General features: G+C 39.8%; 1 protein-coding gene across 3 annotated transcripts in view; it reads right to left on the reverse strand.

Annotated features, from left to right (window-relative positions):
- Nucleotides 1-647: 647 nt before the first annotated feature.
- KCTD9 (potassium channel tetramerization domain containing 9) overlaps nt 648-27511 on the reverse strand; it is a 39239-nt gene continuing 12375 nt past the window's right edge. For 2 of the 3 annotated variants that reach the window (XM_033950464.1, XM_033950463.1), the window contains 6 exons: nt 24140-24207; nt 23210-23305; nt 18337-18486; nt 5210-5315; nt 2464-2597; nt 648-2069 (listed from right to left, as the gene is read on the reverse strand). In XM_033950464.1, coding sequence (XP_033806355.1) covers nt 1953-2069; nt 2464-2597; nt 5210-5315; nt 18337-18486; nt 23210-23305; nt 24140-24207 — 671 coding nt within the window. In that variant the 3' untranslated portion in view covers nt 648-1952. The remainder of the gene's footprint in view (nt 2070-2463; nt 2598-5209; nt 5316-18336; nt 18487-23209; nt 23306-24139; nt 24208-27511) is intronic. The other variant, XM_033950465.1, reaches the window with a different exon arrangement.

Here is a 27511-nt window from a genome sequence, read left to right on the forward strand (position 1 = left end):
CTTCCTCCCCACCCCCTTTTTTTACTAAGGCATAGTAGAGGTTTATGCTGCTGCCTGAGTTGCTAAATGCTCTGATGCTCATAGGAATTCTACGATCGTCTGAGCAAGGTCAAAGAGCATAGAGGCTCGAATTCTCGTAACGATGTCCTGAAATTAGGTAGAGGTGGGCTTCCTACCACCGTCTAACTAAGCAAATCAGGACATACGTTTTAAAAAAATATTGATGCGGCAAATGGTACCTACGTTGAAGGTGCCGTTCACGCACCTAGGTACGTCTAAGGATGCCCGAGGCCTGCGTGGGAATGGTTTATGCCGGACGTGGCCTTAGGCAACCCTAGGTGCTTCTGTAGGTGCAAGAGAGGCGCCTATTAACGGCGCTGATAAATGACTGACATCATTTATAGAATCCAGGCCTTAGTGCTCCAGGCCATAGTAGAAACATCTACCGCAGCTTAGTAAAAAAAAAACAAAAAAAACCCCAACAAAAAACGGGGGAGGGTCAATTAGTAAATCGGCTTAAATTATGAGCTTTAACAAATTCATAATTGAGAAAAGTAAAAATTAATTGGGCGACAGGCGCCTATCTTCTTAGATGCAATTCTACAAAAGATAGGCACACTCCAAAGTAGGTGTGTTTCGGGGCGAAGAAGGACTTAGGTGCTGCTAAGTTTGATTCTCTAAAGAACTTAGGCATCTATAATGTATGCCTGTAAAACCCTGGCCTACATTACAGACACCCTAAGTTTTAAGTTAGGCGCTGCTAAGCACAATTCTGCAATTAGTGCCTAAGAATGGATAGGCGCCTAACTTTAGATGCCTATCTTTTGAGGCGCCAATTACAGAATCTGGCACATGGTGTTGCCAGTGTGCGACAGGTTGATTCAGTTTTGTTTAAGCTGATAAGGAAATACTAAAATATTACAAAGTGCCTAAATGACACTTAAGGAAAGAACCAAAGAGTTCTTAAGAACATAAGCAGTGCCTCTGCTGGATCAGACCATAGGTCCATTGTGCCCAGCAGTCTGCTCACGCGGCGGCCCATCAGGTCCAGGACCTGTATAGTGATCCTCTATCCCCTTTTCCTTCAGGAAGTTATCTAATCCCTTCTTGAACCCCAATACCGCACTCTGTCCTATTACACCCTTAGTTAAAAGTGCTTCAAATAAGAGTACCTGGATGAAAATGCTTTATGAAATGAGAATTAAACGCGGCAACATTACCAGCACTCCTGACGCTAGGACCACCGATACACTTTTGTAAGGCTGCTTTTGGAAGACGAGTGCTATCATGATTAGGGATTGTAACAACAAGGGATGGAAAAACAAATCAAGACAGAATGCCACAGACCAGCAACATCTCAGGAAAGTAAAGACTCGCTCCAAATACTTGGAATGTGTCTCACAAAACAAACCCTATAAGTGACCAGGAAATCTGCTGCCAGATTACTCATTTCCACCCACCAAGAGTGGCTGCATAATGTGCACCTCAAAGCACACGCAGACCAACCTAAATTTACACTGCTATCTCTCTTCCCCCAACATGTCAGAATTTTGTAGTCTGAATTTGGTTCACTTTGGAGTCTAACACAAATCTGCACCATGACGTGATCTCAGAACCATTACTGCAGACACTGCCGCAACAGCTCAGCCAGCTCAGGCTGTGTAAATGGGACCAGTCCTACTACCCCACTGTGTGAAGCAGGCAAGCTAATGCTGAAAAGCCGTGCTGATCTTTAGAGACAGAACACACATGCAAAGAGGCTTACTGTGAATTGCCATCTTATATTTCTCAATGGCATACAATATCACACTAAGGCAAGCAATCTTCAGTACCATTCATAGAAAGGGTTTTCTAATTCCCTTTCTCTATGTTCTGATGTTTCTGGATTTGGGAACGATGCAGCCGTCTCGAATAAAGAGACTATGTTAATCAATGACTTCTACTATAAATCCCTATCTTACACTTTGAGACATGTGCAAAGGTGTCAACATCTCTTCAAAGATAGCACCCTTCACGTTGGAGCCTCTCAAGTTGGCTTCCTGTAGGTCACAACCAGATAGATCACAATTCTAAAATAAAAAGGACATGTAAATGTGAATAAATTAAGAGTTTTACAATATTTAAACAAGACTTATGTTGTTAAAGTAGGTAGGGATTTTCTTCAAAGATAAAAGGAAAACTATTACAAAGCAGCTCCGACGACTTCAAAGTGCTTCTTTAGGGCTTGTTTTTGCTGCTGCAGATTGTGTTGTAAGATTTTTTAAAAGATGAGTGCTGCAACATTAAGCTGGAAGAAACCGAAGGGAGAGGAGAGGCATCTCTGCAAGAGGGGCAAGGGAAGGGTTACCTGAAACTCATAGAAACTGTCTTTCTATAAAAATTAACTGATACTTGCTTTCCCTGTCTTTCAGTGCCGACAAATTTCGGTTTCAATAGTGTTTTTCTTAAATAAAATCCACTCACCTCTAAGTCAGTTCCTGCTAGGGTTGCTCCTCGGAGGTTACAGTTTTTCAGTTTGGCATTTTTTAAAGTGGCAACTCGGAGATTAATTCCAGTCATTTGACTCCCCTCCATATCAACACCCTTCAAGTTAGCACCTAAACATATACAGAGTTTAAAGTCCTGCTCTGTAACAAACATAACATAAATTTTTATTTCTATCCCACAATACTTTGCAGTTCAATGCAAGTAACAAACAATAAAATAAACTGTTCATATAGAGTGAATTACAAATATAACTCACATAATTAATAAATCGACAATCACAAATGAATATTTAAAATGCTATACATCTAAAAATTTCTTAAATAAGTAGGTTTTAAGCAGTTTTCTAAACTGGAGATAAGATGTAGAATTTAGTAAAAAAGCATGAATTTCTGATTTCCAGCTTGCTGTCTGGTAAGGAAAGCAATCTACACTGAAATTTCTTAAACATGCATTCTCTGGCCAAGGGAAAAACAAAGAATGCCAGATTTTGTGAAGTGCGAAGAGAATTGTTAAATGCAAAGTGAGCCAGTAAACCAGGCAGCAAACCATGAAGTGCCTTATAACAAAAACAAGCTAACAAACATAATACATGCCGCCAAAGGTAACCAATGCAATTTACGAAAGTATGATGTAATATGGTCTGATCTTTTTTAATTGAAAAGCAGACTAACTGTAACATGCAGAGCCTTCGAAGGTGCTTCTGAGTACCAGACAGCATAACTATATTACAATAATCTATGACCAATAAAACTAAAGACTGCACCAACAGATGAAATGCTGTAGCGTAAAATATGATCTGATAGAGTAATTTCCAAAGAGTGCAGAAACCCTTGCGCACAATTTTAATTACTTGTGAGCTTTCATGGTTAAGTTCCAATCTAAATGAACTCCTAAGATTTTTATAGTGGATTTTATGGGATAAATTACACCTTTTATATCAACATTAAGGCCCTCTTCTATCAAATTGCGCTAGCAGTTTTTAGCGTGGTGAGCCGCGCTGAATGACCACACTACTCACGACACTCATAGAGTTCCTATTAGTGTTGGGAGCAGCGCAGTTCACCGCGCTAAAAACTGCTAGCGCAGTTTGATAGAAGAGGGCCTAAGATTTTCTTCAGCTAACCTATAAGGAGTTGCAAAAAAAAAAAATTTTTAACAGTCAAGTAACTGATCAAAACACATACCAAAACTATGTGCAGCCAGCACTAATATTATCTAGAGCTCATAGCTACTCGCATGTGTTGGTTTTTTTCCAGCTTATCTGAAAGACAAACAAGTCTTCTAATCCAGACTGATCCCAAGGCAGAAGGCAGGTGAAGCCCAATTACAGGGCGAGGCTTCAGGACTACTAGACACATCTACAAGAAAGAAGATTATCGAGGTAAGAACCTAATCTTTCTTTCTAGTGTAATGTATCTAGTAGTCTTGAATGCTAGGGACGTACGAAAACAGTCCCCTGAGTCTAGACCGGGCCCACTAAGCCTGAGATGCAAACTGGAAACAGGAGGATCTAATTCCCAGCCTCTTCCTTCCTTTCACTTTTATGTAAGGGAACCATAGTTTAAGTCTGACTTTGAGGGCTAAGTAAATTAAGAAAAGCACTGCTGAAACAGAAGACTCCAGTGGATTAGAGGATCTGAGACAGCAAGATTTTATAAAAGGTAAATCTTGTCAAATCTGACTGGGTGACCAGACAGTTGAATTGGGGGAAAAGCATTAGATCTGACATAGTCCAACACAAGAGACTTATAAATGAACTGAGCAACCTAAGTGAAAGACTGTTAGAAACTAGTTGAGTGGTAGGCAACAAAGGGTATGGTAAATGTGGGTGGGTCCTTACTATTAATTGATGGTGCTGTTTTTCTTCTTCTTAATTTTTTTATATATTGTTCACCACTTATGTTTCCTTGTATAGTGAAATAGTGGGTTATCAAATAAGTAAAATTGCAAATCTGTAGTTCATTCTGAAGGAGAAGCACATTACCTCACAGACTGTTCCCTGGTCTGGGTCAACATTTTTGTAAGCAATATTGCAGAAGAATTTTCAAGAAAAAAAAAGTTTGCCTCTTTGCAAATCATACCAAAATATGTAATAGGGCAGTTTGGCACCTAAAATTTAATGCTAAAAAATGAAGTATAATGCTTTTGGGAAATCTCCAAGGCAGGAGTATAGTACAGGTGGTGAAGTTTTTCTGCAAACAGAAAAACAGGATCTGATGATTTCAATATAGCCATATAGGTAGATAAGGCAACAGCAAGCACCAGGAAGATGTCTGGGTACACAGGAAAAAAATGGCCAGCAGGAAAAAGGAGGCAATAATGCCTCTATATGAAAATCTTCACTGAAACCTTATTTGGAGAGATCATAAAAGGATATACTTGTATGTAAACCAAATGGAATCTGTCTAGAGGGTGGCCATTAAAATAGTCAGTGGTCTCCATCAAAAAGCAAATAGGGTCCTGTGAAAAAAGTAGCCCTCACATGAATAATTTTAAATAGTCTTACTCAAGGAAAAGGCTTTTGAAAAATCACTACTGTCATATCATTGGAGTCTCTCCAAAGAAAAGTGACTATCCACTGCTTCGGAATTGATTCTTACAATTCTTCCTCTCATCATCAACAGGAGAGAGATGCAACAACTTTGAGGCACACTGCCACATGAGACAGAACTGCTACTAGGTAATGATCTTACAATCAAAATTTATAAATCATTCACTTTACCTTCTAGGTTAGCCTTAAGGCCTGAAGGATCCTCAAAGTTACATCCTTTCAAGGAAGCTCCTTCTGCATTGGAACAAAGCATTTTCACTCCTTGGAGATTTGCACCCTGCCAAATTCAAACATTGAGAGCAAGATTTATAGCACAGCTGAGAAACAGAGGAGCCAGTTCAAATCCTACTATGCCTCCCTGAGGCCTTGGACAAGTCATATAACCCTCCACTGCCTCAAATACAACCTTAAAAGGCGATTCTAAAAATGGCACACAGCAGTACATGCACTTTGTGTAAGCAAGAGAGCACTTATATTGGCAGTTACACACATGAATGCACTATGGACCAGATTCTATAAATGGTGTTTTGGAAAAGTGAGTCTCCTAAAGGGTCTCTAAGGTCTGGTGCTCCTCAGGGGTCATAGCTGTCCCTGACCTTTTTAAATTTATATCTTGTGCCTCTGGCAAGCCTTCAGTACCTGGGGTACTGATTTTTATTTCTTTGCAGATGGCATTGTTACTTTTTTCTTTATTGATAATAACCAAGAACCAGTTGTTTCTGATCTCAATGGTAAACTGAGTTGGTTAACTGACTGCTGTCTGACAATCATTTGATCTTAAATTTTGGTAAATCTTCAGTAATGTGGATTTCTCATAGACACAGGGTGCTCAGAGTCCTACCAGAGACTGATGGTAAACAGCTGCCTCTTCTTTCTCATATCACATTAGGAGCACATTGTAATTTGGATTTAAGTTTTAAACTTCAAATGACATGTTGTAAAATCATGCTTTTATCACCTGCAAATGCTGCACCAGTTCAAACTAGTTTTGACTATTGAAAATGTGATGAAATTAGTTCATGTTTTTATTATGAGTCGCTTAGACCAGTGTTCTTCATCTGCAGAAATTTTCTGCCAGTCCGCAAGGCCAGCACGTCCATCGGGCCTAAGACAGCATACTTCAGCCACCGGTCCACAATGCGATCAACGCGGCATCTTCGGGCCGGCTCCCTGCTGTAGTGTACAAAGCCTTTGGAAAAGACTCCTACCCGCATCCTGCGCCTGAACCGGAAGCCTTCTCTCTGACGTCACAACGTCAGAGGGAAGGCTTCCAGATGAGGCGCGTCCTGCTGGCTACAGCTTTGTGCAATGCAGCACTCGGGGAGCTGGCCCGAAGATGCCACGTTGATCACACCGTGGACCGGCCCAAAGATAACACCGGGGGGGGGGGGGGGCAGGCCAGAAGGCAAGGCACATGGAGGGAGAGAGACAACAACGGTAAAGGAAATACTTTTATTTTTTTAATTTAGTGATTGATTTGTCTGTTCAGGAAGAAATGCATTTGTTTCTTTTCCTCTGGGGTTGTACAGCTTGCAGAATCTTGCATCTTAGGGTTTGTTTATAAATATTAGTATTTTTAGTTTTTGGTCCTGCATTTCCATTTGTTTTCTGGTAGGAATGAATGTTGAAAAGCATACAGTGTGCTTTGTATATTTTAATTTTGTGGTTAACCATTATGTGTTGTTAATACAATTATATTGTGTGTATATATGGAAAAAACGATGTTACAATTAGTACTATTATGGGGGCGGAGTCTGGGGTGGAGATTGAGTGGAGATGGGCACGACTTAGCCCAGTGATCTTCAATTGCCAATCCACAAAATAATTATTTTATTTCTGCCGGTCCATAGGTGTCAAAAGTTTGAAGAACACTGGCTTAGACTACTGTAACACTTTCTTAGCTTTGGTAAAGCAAACTTACATTGCTGCAGCTTATTCAGTATACTGCTGCTAGGCTTCTTACTAGTGCTAAAAGAACTGTTCTTATTACACCAGTCTTGTATGATATGAATTGGCAACTGTCTCCAAGCATACTAAATTTAAATTGTTATACTTAAGAACATAAGAATTGCCGCTGCTGGGTCCATCGTGCCTAGCAGTCCGCTCATGTGGCGATCCCCAGGTCAAAGACCAGTGCTCTAAATGAGTCCAGCCTCACCTGCATATGTTCCAGTTTAGCAGGAACTTGTCCAACTTTGTCTTGAATCCCTGGAGGGTGTTTTCCCCTATAACAGACTCCGGAAGATCGTTCCAGGTTTCTACCACTCTCTGGGTGAAGAACTTCCTTACATTTTTATGGAATCTATCCCCTTTCAACTTGAGAGTGCCCTCTTGTTCTCCCTACCTTGGAGAGTGTGAACAGTCTGTCTTTATCTACTAAGTCATGTCCCCTCTCAGTCTCCTCTTTTCAAGGGAGAAGCGGCCCAGTTTCGGCGCTTTTCGGAAAGAAATTAAGACCGCTCTGTTCAATAGATTTATTTCCTAGTCAGACAACTCCCCCCCTTTTAAAAACTATTACTCAACATGTTGATACTGCGTATTCTCACTAATTGTATTCTGTATTCACTGACTGTTCAGTGACTTCTTCACCATTTGTATTCTGAATTTCGCTGGCTATCCAGCCCCCTTCACTGTAACATGTTAATATTATATTGTATCTGAGCCATCCTTAATACAATGTTCTTTGCTTTATTTGTTAGTCTATGCAATATCACTTATAGTTCAGTCACACAGAATACGTTCTTAAATGCCTATGGGGTATCAGCCTACCCTCAGAGCAGCATAGCTCTTAAAGGGTTAATTCTTCATTTTTCCCTGAAGGCATAATCATCACTATTTTCATATTTTCTTAAAATACTGATAATTATATAAATAGCGTCATAAGTACTTTGTTTCTGTTCTTCAATAAATAATTGCATTCAAAAAAGTTTCATTCATTATAACATATTAATATTATATTTCTTACTAATTTGTACTCTGCAATCACTGACTGCTCAGTGACATCTTCCCTATTTGTATGCTGTAATTCACTGATTGCACAGCTCTCTTCATTGTGAACCGCCTAGAAGTCGCAAGATTACGGCGGTATAGAAATAATAAAGTTATTGTTATTATTATTATTATTAATCTCTCACTGTATTTGATATTTAAGGCCTAGCACTTATGCTCATTAGAGTATTTATTTGAGAAATTGTCTAAATACTCTCCTTTGAGGTCTCTACATTCTTCCCAAAAGGACCAATTTGGGTTACCTGGCCCTACAGAAGTTAAAACTGTTGTCTACTAGGAATAGACTCTTTTCTCATGCTGAACCTCCTCAGGAAGGATATAGCAGAATTAGAAAAGGTTCAAAGAAGAGTGACCAAGATGATAAAGGGGATGGAACTCCTTTTGTATGAGGAAAGGCCAAGGAGGTTAGGGCTCTTCAGCTTGGAAAGGAGATGGCCGACGGGAAATATGATTGAAGTCTACAAAATCCTGAATGGGTGGTGAATTGATTTTCTTTTTTTACTCCATCAAAAGGTCACTCAAAGAATAGTTAAGCTCTGGAATGTGTTGCCAGAGGATGTGGTACGAGTGGTCAATGTAGCTGGTTTAAAAAAAAAGATTTGGAAAAGTTCCTGGAGGAAAAGTCAATAGTCTGCTCGGTAGTTGCAACCTGAATTGGCCACTGTGGAAACAGGATACTGGGCTGGATGGTCCATTGGTATGATCCAGTATGGCTATTCTTATGTTCTTATGAACCTGCTCTTTGGAATTCTTTGTTCAACAGTTTTTGTGATGATTTGTCTTATCACGATTTTTGTAAATTAAGACAATTCTGTTTTAGCAATATTATGGATCTGTGAATTATTGATTATAAGAAATCTAGCAGCTTTAGTTGCATATTTTGGTTGTTTACCGATTGTTCACTCTACTGTTGTAACTTTGAATGGTAATGTAATTGTTGTATCTCATTTCAATAGCAGTAAATTAAGAACAATAAATCCAAGCCAATAACTAACTTTGCACTTTGTGAAAAATAGTGTTCTTGTTTTGTACCTTATAAAGCTGGTTTGATTTTATTCATTTTGTACTTTTGCTATATTTTACATTTTGAGGGAAATTCTATACACCGATGTCTAAGTTAGTTGAGAAACGCCATTTAAAATGGCAAAAACATAAAAGTTAAAGCTCCTACCAGCGCCTAAATAAAAGGCACCAGAATTGTGCCTATGTAGGCACTTTATGGTGCTTTATGTCAGTGTTCTTCAACCTTTTGACACCTATGGACCGGCGGAAATAAAATAATTATTTTGTGGACCGGCACCGGTCCGTGGACTGGCAGTTGAAGATCACTGGGCTACGTCGTGCCCATCTCCACTCAATCTCCACCCCAGACCCTACTCCCCATAATAGTACTAACTGTAACCATTTTTTCCATTCATTTTTCATATATACACACAATATAATTGTATTAACAACACATAATGGTTAACCACAAAATTAAAATACACAAAGCACACTGTATGCTTTTCAACATTCATTCCTACCAGAAAACAGATAACCCCGTGCAAATGCAGAACCAAAAACTAAAAGTACTAATATTTAGAAACATACCCTAAGATGCAAGACTCTGCAAGCAGTACAATCCCAGAGGAAAAGAAACAAATGCATTTCTTCCTGAACAGACAAATTAATCACTAAATAATAATTAAAAAAAAAAAAACCCAGACAAATCAATCACTAAATAAAAAAAATAAAAGCATTTCCCTTACTGTTGTTGTCTCTCTCCCTCCATGTGCCTTGCCTTCTGGCCTGCTCCCCGGTGTTATCTTTGGGCCGGTCCATGGTGCAATCAACGCAGCGTCCTTGGGCCGGCTCCCTGAGTGCTGCATTGCACAAAGCTGTGGGCAGTGGGATGCGCCTCATCTGGAAGCCTTCCTCTGAAGCTGCGAAGTCAGAGAGAAGGCTTCCAGTTCAGGCGCAGGACGCGGGTAGGAGCCTTTTCCCACGGCTTTGTGCACTGCAGCATTCAGGGAGCTGGCCCGAAAGACGCCACATTGATCGCACCGTGGACCGGCGGCTGAAGAACGCTGTCTTGGGCCTTATGGACGTGCTAGCCCTGCGGACTGGCAGAAAATTTCTGCGGACCGGCGGTTGAAGAACACTGCTTTATGCCATTATGGACACAGCTAATACCGGAAATGGCGTTAGATGCTGTAAAGGTATGATGCACAACAAATAAAGGCGCTAGAAACGTAGGCTTGGAAAACCCTGGCCTACATTTTGGGTGGCTATCTTTCCCAGAGGCTTGATTCTCTGAATGGTGCCGTCTTGTGATTATCATGCAATTGGCAGCCGCTTTTTAGGTGGCCGCCAATATTGGCACCATATAGAGAATCTGGGACTTTGGGCTTGTTTACTTATTTCTGGTGTTGACCTGCAATCCTCTTCAAAAATACTATGCTTAGCAAGCAAAAATGATACATCTTGAGGATTTTTTCTCATTTTGAACATTCTACTTAGTAGCAGTGAATTTTAAGGTACTGAATTTCTCTGCCAATAACTAATTGCAGGCTGAGGAGACAAGAGTTACACTAAATGGTCTTAAGTCTGGACACTACTGAGACAGATAAGTACAACATGTGAAGCCAAATCTCAGATTAGACCAAAAAGGTACAGCAGGGCACAAAACAAAATTGGTGGGAATCTACAGTATTTCTTAAACAAGCAAGCAAAAAATAAGCTCTCACAGGTCTCTCTTTTCCCCCGTTTCTTTCAGACATTATTTTGAAACACAGTAGCAAAAGGGGGCGTGGCTTAACGCGAGCACGGATGGAAGTGTGATCGTGAAGCTCCTCACCATCCAGGCAATGAAATAAAAAAAAAATTATTTTTCCTTCAAAATAATTATATAGAAAATATATATTTAAAAAGCTAAACAAAAGATACAAGATAAAATCCTAAATTGCGGCATTTGAAGTGAGGTATGTGCTGACAAGAGTCGGGAAAGCAGAGAGCCGTTTGTGTTGGCGGTTTCGTAAAGTTTGAATGCAGCGCTAAAGCCGCGAAGTATATGTGAATGATCAAACAGTTTGGCGAATTTGTGAAAAAAGTTTATGCTCCGACCAAAAAAAGCTGATAAGAGTCGGGAAAGCAGAGAACTGTCTGTGTTTTCGGCGGTTTCAAGAGGCTTGAAAGCAGTGCTGAGACTGCGAGATGCATGTGAATGACCAGATAATTTGATTGAGAAAATATAAAGAAAGGTTGTGTTCTGACAAGATATAACTGAAGGAAAAAAAGCTGAATTGCTACAGTTAAAGTGAAATATGTGCTGATAAGAGTCGGGAAGGCAGAGAACCGTTAGTGTTGGCGGTTTTCATGAAGTTTGAATGCAGCGCTGAAGCCGCGAAGTATATGTGAGTGATCAAACAGTTTGGCGAAATTGAAAAAAAAAAAAGTTTATGTTCCGACCAGATATAACTGAAACAGAAAAAAGCTGATAAAAGTCAGGAAAGCAGAGAGATATCTGTGTTTTCGGCGGTTTCAAGAGGCTTGAAAGCAGTGCTGAGACTGCGAGATGAATGTGAATGACCAGATAATTTGATTAGGAAATTGTGAAAAAAGGTTGTGTTCCGATCAGATATAACTGGAAAAAAGAAAAAAAAAAAAAACCTGAATTACTACAGTTGAAGTGAGATATGTGCTGACAAGAGACGGGAAGGCAGAGAACCGTTTGTATTTTCGGCGGTTTCATTAAACTTGAATGCAGCGCTGAAACCGCGAAGTACATGTGAGTGATCAAACAGTTCGATTGGGGAAATTGTGAAAGAAATTTGTAATCTGACCAGATATATTGAAACCAAAAGAAGGTAAAAGATTATCCTTTGATAAAAAGGGGATTGAATAAAGAAAATTGAGAGAGAAGAATACTGGCATTTTCTCTCAATAATTAAGAGCCGAAGCGCTGAAGACAAATAAATATCAGCTTACTAAAAAAAAAAATAAAAATACTGAATTGAATATTACTTTCCTCTGACAAAGCTGCGATTGGGCTTGTGAGAGAGGAGACAGAGAAAAGGTTCAACGGAACTTTAAAAAAAAACTGAAACAGCAAGACATTGAGGCAATTGAGAGACGCTGAGAAAAAACAGAAGACAATTGCTTCAAATAGGTCAAAATAAAGAAAAATAACTCTATAAAGTGTTGCTCTCCTCAATCAGGGCTGCGATTGGGCTTGTGAGAGGAGAAAAAAAAGAATTTTTTTTTTTTTTTTTCAGCGCTGAAACGGTGTCTCATTGAGAGAGAGAGTGAATGTCAGAGATAGTGAATTAAAACTTGTGAAAGGAATAGACTAATCTGAAAGATATCTAAGGGAAAGAAATGTTGTTGGACTGAATGTAAAAGAATTTTCAAATCTGACATAGGTAAAGGGAAAAAAAAATAACCATCTAGTTAATATTAAAGAGATAAATAAACTAAAAAAAGGAATATTCAAGATTATGACAGATAACTGAGGAAAAGAAAAGAGCTTAAAAAGAAAATTTCTACTTCAAAAGATAGAACAAAATCTTGGAAGAAAAGAGATTAAAAACCTAAGAATACCAAATCTAAGAGACTAAATACAAGAAATAAGAATAACTAAAAAAAAAGAAAACAATAACATGGCAAGTACCAGACAAAACAAAAATGAGGCTGGTACATCTGCAAAAAGACAGAAACAAGAACAAATAACACCAAGCAAGATACCACTTCCTATCGAAGAATCAGACACATTAAGCAAAGCAGAAGTTATGGAAGAACTAAAACAAATCAAACAAATGCTCAAGGAAACTATAACTAATATGTCGGAAATGAAAGAAGAAATTTTAAATATTCATAGACAAATGGAAGTTAACAACAAAAGAACAACTGAACTAGAATCAAAAATGGAAACTATAGAATGTGAATCAAAAAGATGTAAAAACGACAGCCTGGAATTAAATAAATTAAAAGATCAACTAGAAGACTACGAGAATAGAGGAAGAAGGAAAAACATCAAACTTTTTGGAATACAAGAAAATTTAGAGGGAAAAAATACTATCCTTTTCCTTGAAAATTTAATTCCAAAAATACTACAGTTAGACTTGAAACAACCAATTGAAATTGAAAGGGCGCATAGAATCCCAATTAAAAATTTAGAAAACAAAAACAGACCAAGACCAATAATTTTCAAAATGCTGAGATACCAACAAGCACTAGAGATACTAAATGCTGCAAAAAAAGATAAAAACCTAAATTATAAAGGATCAAGATTATGGTTTTTACCAGACTTCGCCAAAAACACAGCAACTAAAAGAAAAAGACTACTAGACATGAGACCTCTACTAAAAGAAAAAGGATTTAAATATGGTCTATACTACCCGGCGAAAATGAGAGTGTCATCTGGAGACAAGTCCTTATATTTTGAGGATCCCGAAAAACTAAAAGATTTTCTCTCTAAACCAGAACCTATGATATTTTAACATAATACATTAAGATGGTTTTGAAGACTCTATGAAAAATTAGAAAATATAACATATCGAAATATCTGAAGAAATGGAGGAAAACAATACAAAGAAAAGATAATAATAATTATATGAAAGAAAGAACAGAATATAGGAAAATTATTAAATAATACACTACATATATGTTTAAAATAATTATATGTTGAAATTATAATACTAAGGAAATACAAATTAACATATTGTTAAATGGATAATGATACATTAATAAAATGTTATGGAAAATGATTAAAGATATAAAAGATCAATATAGATAGATAGAAGGGAAATTTGTTTAAACATTGAATATTGATTGCCTGGAATGGGGAGAATGTTAGGATTACAGTTCCAATGTGTATCCTTAAGCAGCCAATGTATTGGGTGGGAAAGGGAGGGACAAGGAGAATATTTATTAGAATAATTAAGGGAGATACATTAGGGTTAAATATGTGTGTCGTGAAGAAAATTTTTTGGATATTAAATATGAAAGAGGAGAGGAAGAATAAGATAATGAAAAGTATTAAAATATATAATGTCTTTTAAAATATATTCTATTAATGTCAATGGCCTGAATCACGTAATTAAAAGGAAAAAAATATTAACATTTTTAAAAAAGCAAAATGCAGATATTTACTGTCTGCAAGAGACCCATCTTAATATGAAGGAATCACAGAAATTATCAGGTGGATGGATAAAGGAATGTTTTTTTGCTCCAGCAGTGGATAAAAAAGCAGGGGTTGCAATTCTTATAAATAAAAAATGTATAGCCAATATAAAGGTAAAAAGTTCAGATCCACATGGAAGATGGATACATATCGATATAGGTATGGGAAATGATACCCTGACGTTATTTAATATATATGCCCCTAATTCGAATCAATCAGAATTTTTCAAAAAGCTACAAAACATGTTATTACCACTGGCTGCCTCTAATTTAGTGGTGGCTGGAGATTTTAATGCTGTAATGGATCCATTATTGGATAAAAAACCAGGTAAAAATATTAAATCTTTAGGTCTAGATAATTTAGTTAGATCATGCGATTTGAAGGATATATGGCGTATTCTTCATTTTAATGATCAGGAATATTCATTTTGTTCACAAGTTCATAAATCATTTTCAAGAATAGATTATATTTTTGTTTCAACAAATAAAGTGCAACAGGTGATTAAAGCCTCCATTGATCCTATTATCATTTCGGATCATGCGGGAATATGGATAGAAATACAATTAGATCAATTAGAAAATAATAGACCTCTTTGGAGATTTGATAATGCATTGCTTGTGGATGACAAATTTTTGGAAAATTTTAAAACACAAATTAATGAATTTTTTCAAACAAATTTAGTGGAAGATACATCTATAGAGAATGTATGGGATGCATTTAAAGCAACTATGAGCAACATATTCAGCTTTTATTAGGAAACAAATTAAAAAACAATATATAGAATTAGAAAAAGAAATAAAAATATTAGAAGCTAAATTGATAAGTAAATGGGAATATGAAGTTTTGCAAGCTCTTTTGAAAGTAAAAGGTAAATATAATGAATTAACTTCAAAAATGATAAGAAAAGATTTGTTTACCAAGCAAACAGTGTATTATGGAAATTCTAATAAGGCGGGAAAATTATTAGCAAATTATCTTAAGGCAAAAAAAAGGAGAACTAATATTAATGGAATAAAAGATGATAATGGTATAATAACAAATCAAACAAATATAATATTAAAACAATTTTTAAATTTTTATAAGGATCTATATTCTTCCGAACCTTATTTGGAGAAACAAAAAGATGGAAAAAAATTTTTAGATTTAATTAATGGACCTAAAATTCCTGATCATATAAAACGAAGTTTAGAAGAACCTATATCATTAAAAGAATTAGAAACAGCATTGAGATCTCTTAGAGTTGGATCCGCTCCAGGTGGTGATGGTTACACAGTAGAATTTTATAAAACATTTCAAAATATCCTCTCCACACATTTATTAAAATTATATCAGACACAACTTATAAAAGGTAATATAAAAGGTACTATGGCTGAATCAATAATAATTGTTTTGCCTAAGCCAAATAAAGATCCTACTTTGGTTTCGAACTACAGGCCTATATCTTTGATAAATGTTGATAATAAACTTTTGGCGAAAATTTTGGCTCTGAGATTAGCCAAAGCTCTCCCACATATTATAGATATGCATCAAACGGGTTTCGTTGCTAAAAGACATTCCTCCAATAACTCTAGACTATTATTTCACATGCTAAACTTATCAAAAAAAATGGATGAACCGGCTTTTACAGTTTCATTAGATGCTGAAAAAGCATTTGATAGAGTAGAATGGAATTTTATGTATCAGGCTTTAGAATGGTTTGGTATAGGTTCTGGATTTATACAAATGGTAAAAACTTTGTATAGCTTCCCAATGGCAAGACTAAATATTAATAATAAGATATCTGATGGTTTTCAATTGCAGAGGGGAGTTAGACAAGGCTGTCCGTTATCTCCTTTGCTATTTGATGTTGTATTAGAACCCTTATTGTTAGCAATACAGCAAACGAGGGAGATACAAGGTATTCCATATTCAGATATGGAATATAAAATTTCGGCTTATGCGGATGATATTTTGCTTTATTTGAGAAACCCAGAGTCTACCTTATCTTCTTTATTGGAATTAATTGATAAGTTTGGCAAATTTTCAGGTTATAAAATTAATTGGAATAAATCTGAAATTATACCCTTGAATGTTTACTGTGTAAAAGGATTATTTGATAATTTTCCATTCATATGGAAAGAAGAAGGATTTAAATATCTAGGCATTCAAGTTAAAAAAACAATTGAAGATACTATAAAAGAAAATGAAAAATATGTATTAAAAAAAGTAACGGAGTTATGTGAGCAATGGAACCCATTACATATTTCTTGGTGGGGAAGAGTTCAAACTATTAAAATGATGATGTTACCTGTGGTTTGCTACCAAATGAGTATGATACCTATTTATTTTCAGGGGTCCTTTTATAAAAAGCTTAATAGAATTTTAACAAAATTTCTTTGGCTTGGTAAAACACCTAGAATAGCTTTAGTAACCTTACAAAAATCAATTAAGGAGGGAGGGGTAAATTTTCCAAATTTCTATAGGTACCATCAAGCCTATATTCTACGTCAGGGTATGTATTGGATCCTCCCAGAACTTATAGATAATGCACCAGATTGGTTATATTTGGAATGGCGCCTTATGTTTCCCCTAAATTTAGTTCATCTACCAAGTATTAATATACCTAAAAGATACAAAGAAAATAAAATAATAATGGATACTTGGAAAACATTGAGATTTATTGATAAATTAACACCCATCCCAATATACAAATCAACTAATCAATCCATATGGATAAACTCCAAGATCAAAATTGGCGGAACTCAAATCCTTTGGAAGAACTGGATTATTGCAGGCATTAGATCTCTAGACGATGTTATTTCAGAAGGTAAACTGCTGGATTTTTCACAATTGCAACATAGATTTGGTCTTAATAAAACACAAAGTTTTAAATGGTTGCAATTGAAGCAGGCCATTCAGGTTGGGTTCCCTGAATGGAAATCATTAAACAATCAATATAGTTTAAAGTTCTTATGCTTTAAAGCAGACTTCCTAGGACATCAAGCCGCATTGTGGTATAAATTAATATCTGGATATCTAAATAAAAAACCAAAAAATGGTCTAAGAGACATTTGGAGCATTGAGATTGGACATCAAATTAATGCATCTCAATGGCCACTAATTTGGTCTTGGAGAATGGGATGTACAGTGTCAGCGTCTATGAGACAAACATGGTTCTTTTTATTACATAGAGCTTTTTGGACCCCTACTCGTTTGCAAAAATTAGACAGTTCTAAGTCTAATAGATGCTGGCACTGTAATCTAGAACCAGGGACATTAGATCATTTATTATATCATTGTCCTTATATTAAAATTTTTTGGAATTCAATTTGGCCACAAATTAATAAATTAATGGAAAATCATATTGCAATATCATATGATACAATTTTATTTGGAACAATGATGAGAAAAAAAAGTCAAATTTCACCAGAAAATAATAAGCTTCTATTAATTATGACAGGGGTTGCCATTCAACATATAACTAATAATTGGAAAAATTACAACAACCTAAATTACACATTTTGGTGGAATACAATATGCCATATTTTTAAAATGGAAAGAACAATAGCAATACAAAAGGGGACATATAATAAATTTATAAAAATATGGGGGCCATTGACAAAATACTGTAATGAATAAATAATATGATGTTTTCTTCTTCTTTTCTTCTTTTAAAGATTTTTTTTTTTTTTTTTTTTTATGACACACATAAAGGGGGGGTAAGAAAAATCAATTTATACAAAGTATGTTATAATATATTATACAAAATGTAACGTATGAATAAAAGGTAATAAAAGGGTAAGGGGAGGGAAATGGGACAAAAATTGTTTTCATTATATTGTATTAGATAGAAAAAAGTTATTGAATATATATCAATTGTATTCTAATATGTTGTATATTTTTTATAAAAATTTGAAAATTAAAATATTATATTAAAGTAATGAAAGGGAGGGGGGAGGGTGAGGGGGAAAATCAAATTCAGAAATATAATGTATTAGATATAAAAGTGATAATATGCATTTATCAATTGTAATTTATTATTATGTACACTTTATGAAAAATAAAAAAATAAAAAATAATGGAAAAAAAAAAAAGAAACACAGTAGCAAGCACAGGTATTATCTTTAAGAAGGGCAGCAGTAAGACTTACATCCAGGACAGATCCTGAGAGATCTGCTCTCTCTAGATTTGAGCTGCACAAGTTGGCATGCACCAGATTACAGCGGCTCAGATTCGCCATTTTAAAATTAATGTAACGGAGATCCAGCCGGGATAGGTCAGCACCACTAAAATTCAAACCCTTCAGAAACAAAACAAGAACAAAAAAAAGTACAAGTAGCTACAAGTAGCAATCAATTATCGAATAAGGACACTCTGCATAGAAGCTATATTATGTTATTCTACAGTATCCTGGACAACTTGTATTTTGTTTAGAAACAAATGGCCAAATATTCAGTCCCTAGCAGTCAGCTGCTGGCTACAAGTGGTTTAAGCCCAGGAATTCAATGTTGGGCTCCAGCACTGAATATACAGTAAGTGCGGTCACTTGAAAGTGACTGGGCATCGACAGATATTCAACATGTCCAATTAGCCTTTTTGATGTCCTAACTTTATGTGCCTCTTTAATGGGTTAGCCGACTAAATATCACCACTCAGAAGTGCCGACTCCACCCGAGCTCAGCTTGCTTCCGCTCAGACCACCCTACCACTAACCAGACTGCTGTAGTGGTCACAAGCACTATCTGCTTAAATGCCACTGAATATTAGCATATGGCAAGGTCAGTGGGGTTTAACTGGGCAGGAGCCTTTCCTATCTGGTTAAATCCTTCTGAATAACAGGCCCCAAGTTTGTTTGTTGTTTTTTTTTTTTTTAATATTAAAAGTTACTGTGTTTCAAGATGATCAGTAATCCTATCCACAGCTGGTAAGAGAATGACTATGTTCTTGTAGAAGTTTTCATGCTCTGGAGTACCAGCTTCTTGGCAAGACTATAAAAGTTGCCATTTTCTTGGAGTGCCGGGGCCTTACCCAATGCCCACCTCTAACCATCAACAACAAGAAGGGACAAACATACCTGAAATTTTTCAGCTAGTTGAAGTGTATATACAGTGGTGCCTCACACAACGGACGCCTCGCACAGCGCACGCTGCGCACAATGAACTTTATGTCTTGATTCGTACAACGAACTTCGTTTCACACAACGAAGTCGCCCGAGCTGCATCCTTCCGCGCAGGCACTGCGCTTAACTGCCCTCTCTCCGCCTGGCTCCCTCTTGCCCCCCCGACTCCCCGACACGATCAGGGCAAAAAGGAGCCCAAGCCCTCTTGCCCCGCCGATTCCCCAACTCCCCGACAATATCGGGCCAGGAGGGAGCCCAAGTCCTCCTGGCCACGGTGACCCCCTAACCCCACCCTGCACTACATTACGGGCAGGAGGGATCCCAGGCCCTCCTGCCCTCGACGCAAACCCCCCCTCCCCCCAACGACCGCCCCCCCCAAGAACCTCCGACCGCCCCCCCAGCCGACCCGCGACCCCCCTGGCCGACCCCCACGACACCCCCAACCCCCTTCCCCGTACCTTTCTGTAGATGGCCGGACAGACAGGAGCAAACCCGCCTGTCCGGCAGGCAGCCATCGACGGAATGAGGCCGGATTGGCCCATCCGTCCCAAAGCTCCGCCTACTGGTGGGGCCTAAGGCGCCTGGGCCAATCAGAATAGGCCCGGGAGCCTTAGGTCCCTCCTGGGGGCAGGGCCTGAGGCATATGGTCGGGTTGGGCCCATGTGCCTCAGGCCCCGCCTACTGGTGGGGCCTAAGGCGCCTGGGCCAATCAGAATAGGCCCGGGAGCCTTAGGTCCCTCCTGGGGGCGGGGCCTGAGGCACATGGGCCCAACCCGACCATATGCCTCAGGCCCTGCCCCCAGGAGGGACCTAAGGCTCCCGGGCCTATTCTGATTGGCCCAGGCGCCTTAGGCCCCACCAGTAGGCGGAGCTTTGGGACGGATGGGCCAATCCGGCCTCATTCCGTCGATGGCTGCCTGCCGGACAGGCGGGTTTGCTCCCGTCTGTCCGGCCAACTACAGAAAGGTACGGGGAAGGGGGTTGGGGGTGTCGTGGGGGTCGGCCAGGGGGGTCGCGGGTCGGCTGGGGGGGCGGTCGGAGGTTCTTGGGGGGGGGCGGTCGTTGGGGGGAGGGGGGGTTTGCGTCGAGGGCAGGAGGGCCTGGGATCCCTCCTGCCCGTAATGTAGTGCAGGGTGGGGTTAGGGGGTCGCCGTGGCCAGGAGGACTTGGGCTCCCTCCTGGCCCGATATTGTCGGGGAGTTGGGGAATCAGCGGGGCAAGAGGGCTTGGGCTCCCTTTTGCCCCGATCGTGTCGGGGAGTCGGGGGGGCAAGAGGGCTTGAGCTCCCTTTTGCCCCGATCGTGTCGGGTAGTCGGGGGGGCAAGAGGGCTTGAGCTCCCTCTTGCCCCGATCGTGTCGGGGAGTCGGGGGGGCAAGAGGGCTTGAGCTCCCTCTTGCCCCGATCGTGTCGGGGGTGCCAGGGACCACACGGAGTCACCCACCGTACCACCCGATTCGGGTAAGCGCAGGTATCGGTGGGTGGCTTATTTGCGGGGGGGTGCCTTATTTTACATTTTTTTCTAAAAAGGGGGGGCTGTCTTATTTGATGGCCCTGCCTTATCATCGGGGAAACACGGTAGAAAAAAAAAAAAAATGAACAGTTAAGTCCCAGTTTTTGCCGCTGAGACTCTGCCCTCTCTCACTGTAAAATTAGACTCTACTTAGTCTGTCTTTAAATTTAAAAAAATGTGTGTTGTTTTAAAAAACAATTATGTTTTTAGATGTATCTAAATAAAAATAATAACCAAAAATTTATCTTTTTTTATGTCATCTTAGCATATTTTATGCTACAGAACGAATTATTTTTTTTAACATGTATTGTTATGGGAAAACGCGTTTCACATAACGAACTTTTCGCATAACAAACTTGCTCCTGGAACGAATTAAGTTCGTTGTGTGAGGCACCACTGTATTACTAAACAATTTGACTTCTCAAAAAGGGAAGTCCATAGAAACTTACATAAAACCACAATTAAATACATCAATATAAATATATAAACTACAATGAATAAAATCTCAATACAAAACTCATTGCCTTCCCTACGTTTACTAGGGAAAGTGATGTGCCATATCACAGCTCTCTACAAATACCGCCACATGTACTTAATTGTTATCCGCTGGAAGATTAACAGAGGTCCTTAGGGGTATCAGACAGCCCTCCAAACAGCATAGTTTGAATGGGTAAATTCTTCATTTGCCCCGTGGTACCTCCTCCTCCTTACTTTTTTTATGTCTTTATAAATATTATTTTAAGAATTTTTTATTTGTGTTTATATTATAAACATGCTCAAGGCCTGAGAGTTCACGTCGAACGTGAACTCTTACGTCGAACGTGAACTCTCAAGGCCCAGCACAGGAAGCAGATCTTCAGGCACCGGCACCACGCACAGGACATGCTGGTGCCGGTGCCGCTGCGGAGGCTACAGCAAAGTAAGAAGAGGGTTCGGGTGGGTTGGGGGGACCTCATGTCGCGGCGGGGGGGGGGGTGTGCGGATCGCGGGGGGGCCTTCGGGGGGAGCAATGCTGGTTCTCGTGGGGGGGGGGGGAGTAGCGCTGCTGGCCTCGGGGGGGAGTGGGAACCTATCAAAGCGAGTTTCCATTATTTCCTATGGGGAAACTCGCTTTGATAAACGAGCATTTTGGATTACGAGCATGCTCCTGGAACGGATTATGCTCATAATCCAAGGTACCACTGTACTGTAATTCTTTATTAAAAGGGATCTGTCTAAAGCAGTGGTCTCAAACTCAAACCTTTTGCAGGGCCACATTTTGGATTTGTAGGTACTTGGAGGGCCTCAGAAAAAAATAGTTAATGTCTTATTAAAGAAATGACAATTTTGCATGAGGTAAAACTCTTTATAGTTTATAAATCTTTCCTTTTGGCTAAGTCTTAATAATGATATTGTAATTTATAGCTAAAGAGACATATGATCAAGAAACTGTTATTTTACTTTTGTGATTATGATAAACATACCGAGGGCCTCAAAATAGTACCTGGCGGGCCGCATGTGGCCCCCGGGCCGCGAGTTTGAGACCACTGGTCTAAAGGATATAAAGCGTCTTCAATTAATTCAAAACACAACCATCAAGATTATTTCGGGCGCAAAGAAATTTGACGTTACCCCACTGCTACAAAAAGCCCATTGGTTGCCTGTTATACATAGGATAACTTATAAAACTGCTCTCCTGACTTTTAAAACTTTACAGACCAATGCCCCAGCATTTATCGACAGACTCTTGATTCCATACGACCCCCCCAGAGCTCTTAGATCCATTTCACAGAATATCCTTAACGTTCCATCCTTAAAAACAATTGGTACACGTCATACCTTAATCTTTTCTGTGAACGCTCCTACGACCTGGAATTCTCTTCCTTTATATTTAAGAATCGAAAAAAACTTACAAAAATTTAAAAGTAGCCTAAAGAGTTTTCTTTGTTAAGATGCCTTTAGTTGACCACATGATTCTTAATAATGTTCGAAAGGTTACACTCACCTATGGGGAAAGTGTCCACAATTTATTTCTTTCCATTTATTATTCCTATCTTCCCAACTTCCTTTTGTATTCACATTAATTGGGTTTTTTTTCTATAACAACTGTATTTCTCCCTCCCTTCCTATTGTTTCTTGGGGCTCCATAGTCCTAATTATGTATGTCTTACTTGTCAAATCCCTAGTAGATTTGTTATCTTGGCCTGCTATGTTTAGTTTGTTAAAATATTTGTTTTTATGTTATTTTTTAATATTTTGTAAATCGCTTTGCATATTTGAATAAGCGTTTAATCAAAAACTTGAATAAACTTGAAACTTTATTTCACATAAATTAAGTATTATAAAATATACTAGCAAACAAGAAAGAGTGATCTTAGAATAAGAAATAATTTGTAATCTGAAATTTATTGTACCTGGCACCGCAGTTCTGATTTGGTAGGAGTTGCAAGCAGAAATCGGACAAACTCCTTCCGGGATATTGGAGAATGGTCTTCTGCTGGCTGAGAATTCTTGAAGAGAGATTAGAAAGAGAAATAACCCAGCCGTTGGACAGAGCATGACATGAAATGCCTTCCTTACTTTCCTTGCTTGTGTTAAAACAGCAGAGGACAAAATAAAACAGTAATCCTTTTTGGTCAAGGGTATTAAACCCTGCAAAAGAGAACAAGGATCATCTTCTGGGCAGAAAACAGAAATAGAAGCTTATAATTAATTTACCAAAGTTCAAGAGACTTCTATGTTGAGCCATCATTGTGTCAAGGGTTGGCTCTACCACTTGTGGGCTAGGCATCCGCCTACGGTGCCAGAATTAGAGCATGGTGATGGCGTAGCTGCCAAGACAGCATGGCAATGAGCACATGCACAAGGCCTACCACTACACTGTGATGTAGACCTTGGATGACCTGGGTTGAGGTAGGAGATGGTAGTGGCAGCAGTAGAAGAGAAGAAACCAGGCACAAGAAGAAAATGGGGGAGATGCTGGAGAAAAGGAGACAGGAGGACCTTGAGCTACCCCCAGGGGGAGGGCTGAGGCAGCAAATGGCTGAAGATTCACCTATAAATGTTGGATAGTCTTGGGCTGGTCCTGGTCACACCCATGTTATACACAATAAGCATACAATACTCAAACCCTGCTAATTCTTTCTTTTTCTGAGTCTCACACAGGTATATGCATATGCATTTACATGCTACAAAGCATCAAGCAGGAAGACAGTTATGTGGATTGCCAGCACCTCTGCATGGAACCAACACAATCAATGAAAAATCCTCCCCCTCCCCCTTTGCTAGGCTGTGACAAAACAATATACGTAGATTTTGTATAGAGAATAAAAAGAGTATATTACCTTTATTGCTACTTCTAGGTGCTCAATCAATGAATCTATGCCAAAAAATTTGGCTTCCTCCAAAACACCTAACAGAAATGAGAAATTGCATGTGATTTGTCATTTACAGACAGAAAGTATATACTCATATGACCTTCCTATTAAGTTTGTTCTGAGGTCAGATTTCAGTGTTCAGCTTGAGCTCCAAAAAAGAAACCCTGAATGTGTGCTATATGCTGTTATGCTTCCGACTTGTTATACCCTGCTGTCAACATGGTTCACTTACTGAATTACGCAGCCATTTCCTAGCACTGCATATTCTTCACACTGCACCCCTGCAACACAGGCCTTCCTGACAGCCCAGAGCAAGGTAAACCTCAGCGCATGTTTACAGACTAAAATTACTGCAGAAAAAAAAATAAATAAAAATTCCATAACCCCCCCCCCAAAAAAAAAACAACAACAACATACACACAAACCCTATGTTCACTGGCAGGAGGTGAACATAATTTTTTTTTTAATATGGCGAATACCAGGCCAGGCTGTTTAAATCAGTATCCATATAAAAAGGGGGCAGGGCAAGGGCAAGGGCAAAGGTGGGCAAAATATCCAAACAGTGACGATGGTCAGCCATTAGCCAGATGGTGAAATTATATTCTTACCTGATAACTTTTTTCCCTTTAGTCACAGCAGGTGAATCCAGTCTAGTGGGGACTACATCCATCAACCAGCAGGTGGAGATAGAGAGCACTGAATTGTCCTCAGGTATATCTTGGATGCATAACCTCCTGGCCAACCAGAATAGGTCTTCTCAAAGCAGTTGAAATAAGCACATAAAAGGCATGAAACATATGAAGCTCCTCTCCCTCACATGTGCTACCCGAACCACTGATGCTTTAAAATTGAGAATGCCCAAACCGCGCCTGAGAGCGACAAACCCCACAACAGGGTGGGGCACTGGATTCATCTGCTGTGACTAAAGGAAAGAAAATTATCAGGTAAGGACATAATTTTACCTTCCTTGTCATCAACAGCAGATGAATCCAGAGTCTATTGGGATGTACAAAAGCAGTCCAAATGTAGGGAGGGAAATAAATAAGCACATGTGAGCAGGAGCAATCCTCGCTTGAGAGCACCACACTGTGGAATTCACATCTACAGTGCCCCTCCATGAATAGTACGAGTGCAAGGCAGCATCCCATCACGACAAGAGATGACTCCCCATCTAACAGAAGCCCTCTCAAAGAACAAAGACCATAGGGCTCCCACAAGACCCAAATCAAGAAGAATACCAGAGGAGAGGCAAGGCATCCCCTTGTAGCCAGACACTATTCTTTACCTGGGCAACAAAGTGTCAAGTGGCTTTCCCAGAGTCCCAAGGAGATACAAAGGCAAGCTCAGGGCACTGAGGTAGCTGGTCCAACATCTAGTCCCCACCTCCACATGGATGAACCAAGAAGAAGTAGAAAGAATAAACTCTGAGCAAGAGAGAAAGAACTGCAAAATAGCCCGCAACTAACCTAGCCATAGCTAGCTGTCAGCCGGCTGAGACTAAACAAGGTATATTCAGGCCGTAAGCGAAATGGCGCCAAGGCCAACTCACAGCCCGTGCAGCGGTGACTGGTGCCTGCAGGACTGAGGCGGCATCCCTCCTCCAAAAGGAGAAGGACTGATGGCGGTGATGACAGCAGCTGCAGCAGCGGTGGCGCCCCCCCCCCCCCCCCCCCCGAGCTGCATCGAGAGGGAAGGGCCTCCTACCACCCACCGCTGCCCAACCTAGCTGCAACAAGTGGACTCCAGAAAAGTGCAGGTGCCATGACACCACACTCACCCATACCACAACGGCCAACCCAGACCGGCGCAGGGAGCAGTAAGCAGCATCGCGCAATATGCTGACAATCTTCAGCTCTCCTGCGCTGGGAACTGTGACTACCAGCCCTGCTGAAGCTCATGAAGAGCAACGGGGGCCCCATGGCCCTTCCCTATGCTGGAAAGGCGTACAAAACTCCTCCTACCGGTGCCTCTCCAAAGAGAACGGCAACCCTGTAGCTCCACACCCACAGAACGAGCGAGCTTATGGGATTTAGGTATCCAGGTTCTACAGATGGGGAGGGTAGGGAAAGGACCTGGGAGAACCCAGGTGTTGCCCCCCCCCCCAAAGTTGGCACCGTATAATTAACATCCTACAGCTTAACTGAGGCCTGAGCCACAGGAATATTTCTCTACTGAGGCCTAAGCCACAGGAATATTTCTCCTCTGAGGCCTAAGCCACAGGACCAGGAATATGTCTCTTTTCTGATCCAGGAAACTGAAGCTGCTAGCTACCAAGCCTGGCTCAAAATCCACCGCAGAATCCAGGAGCTGAGAGGAACCCATCCATTCAGCCGTCCAATAGGGAAAGGGACCTGGGAGGGCCCAGGTGTTACCCTGAAGAGGGTGAGGTAGGGACGCTGGGAGGGCCCAGGTATACCTCCAAAACTGGCACCATCAGCCAGAACACATAAGAATTGCCGCTGCTGGGTCAGACCAATGGTCCATCATGCCCAGCAATCTGCTCACATGGCGGCCATCTGGTCAAAGACCTTGCCCTAACTGAGACTAGTCCTACCTGCATACGTTCCGGTTCAACAGGAATTTGTCTAACTTTATCTTGAATCCCAATAGCTGGCTCGAAATCCACTGCAGAATCCAGGAGCTGTGAGGAACCCATCCATCAGCCTGCTGGAGATAGAACATACTGGTTGGCCAGGAGGCTATGCATCCAAGATATACCCGAGGACAACTCAGTGCTCTCTATCTCCACTTGCTGGTTGATGGATGTAATCCCCACTAGTCTCTGGATTCATCTGCTGTTGATGACCAGGAAAAGGACTTTACATCTGGGTAAGAAATACAGTATGTTTAAAAGTTTAATGCCAGCATGGTAACTGCAATATATATATATCTATATGTGCTACATCTTGAGTTACACGTGAATGCATTTCTTACAACAGGCCTAGATTTTCCGCCTGCATAATCATTAAGTTCCTCCTGAAGACCATGTAAACCGTGTCGAGCTCCATCTGCGGAGATGATGCGGTATATAAACCCAAGATTTAGATTAGATTAGATTAGATTAGCACTACATATCCTCAAAGCAAGACATTTACAAGCTTGCACTATTAAAAAAACATTTTTTGGTAGATAGTACTATCTATCATTGTTTTTCATTCATTAGCAGGATGAGGAGTACCAGGGACAATAGAAGATGTCAAAATGTGGCTTATACACAACAACCAAACTCAAGATTCTAAAAAAACAAAACAAAAAAAATCAAAAACAAACTTCAGCTGCTCCAATGCTTAGAGCACTACAAACATAAGAGTTGCTCTATAAGATCAGTCCATAGGTCCA

The sequence above is a fragment of the Geotrypetes seraphini genome, chromosome 6, assembly GCF_902459505.1.
Source record: "Geotrypetes seraphini chromosome 6, aGeoSer1.1, whole genome shotgun sequence".
NCBI lineage: Eukaryota > Metazoa > Chordata > Amphibia > Gymnophiona > Dermophiidae > Geotrypetes > Geotrypetes seraphini.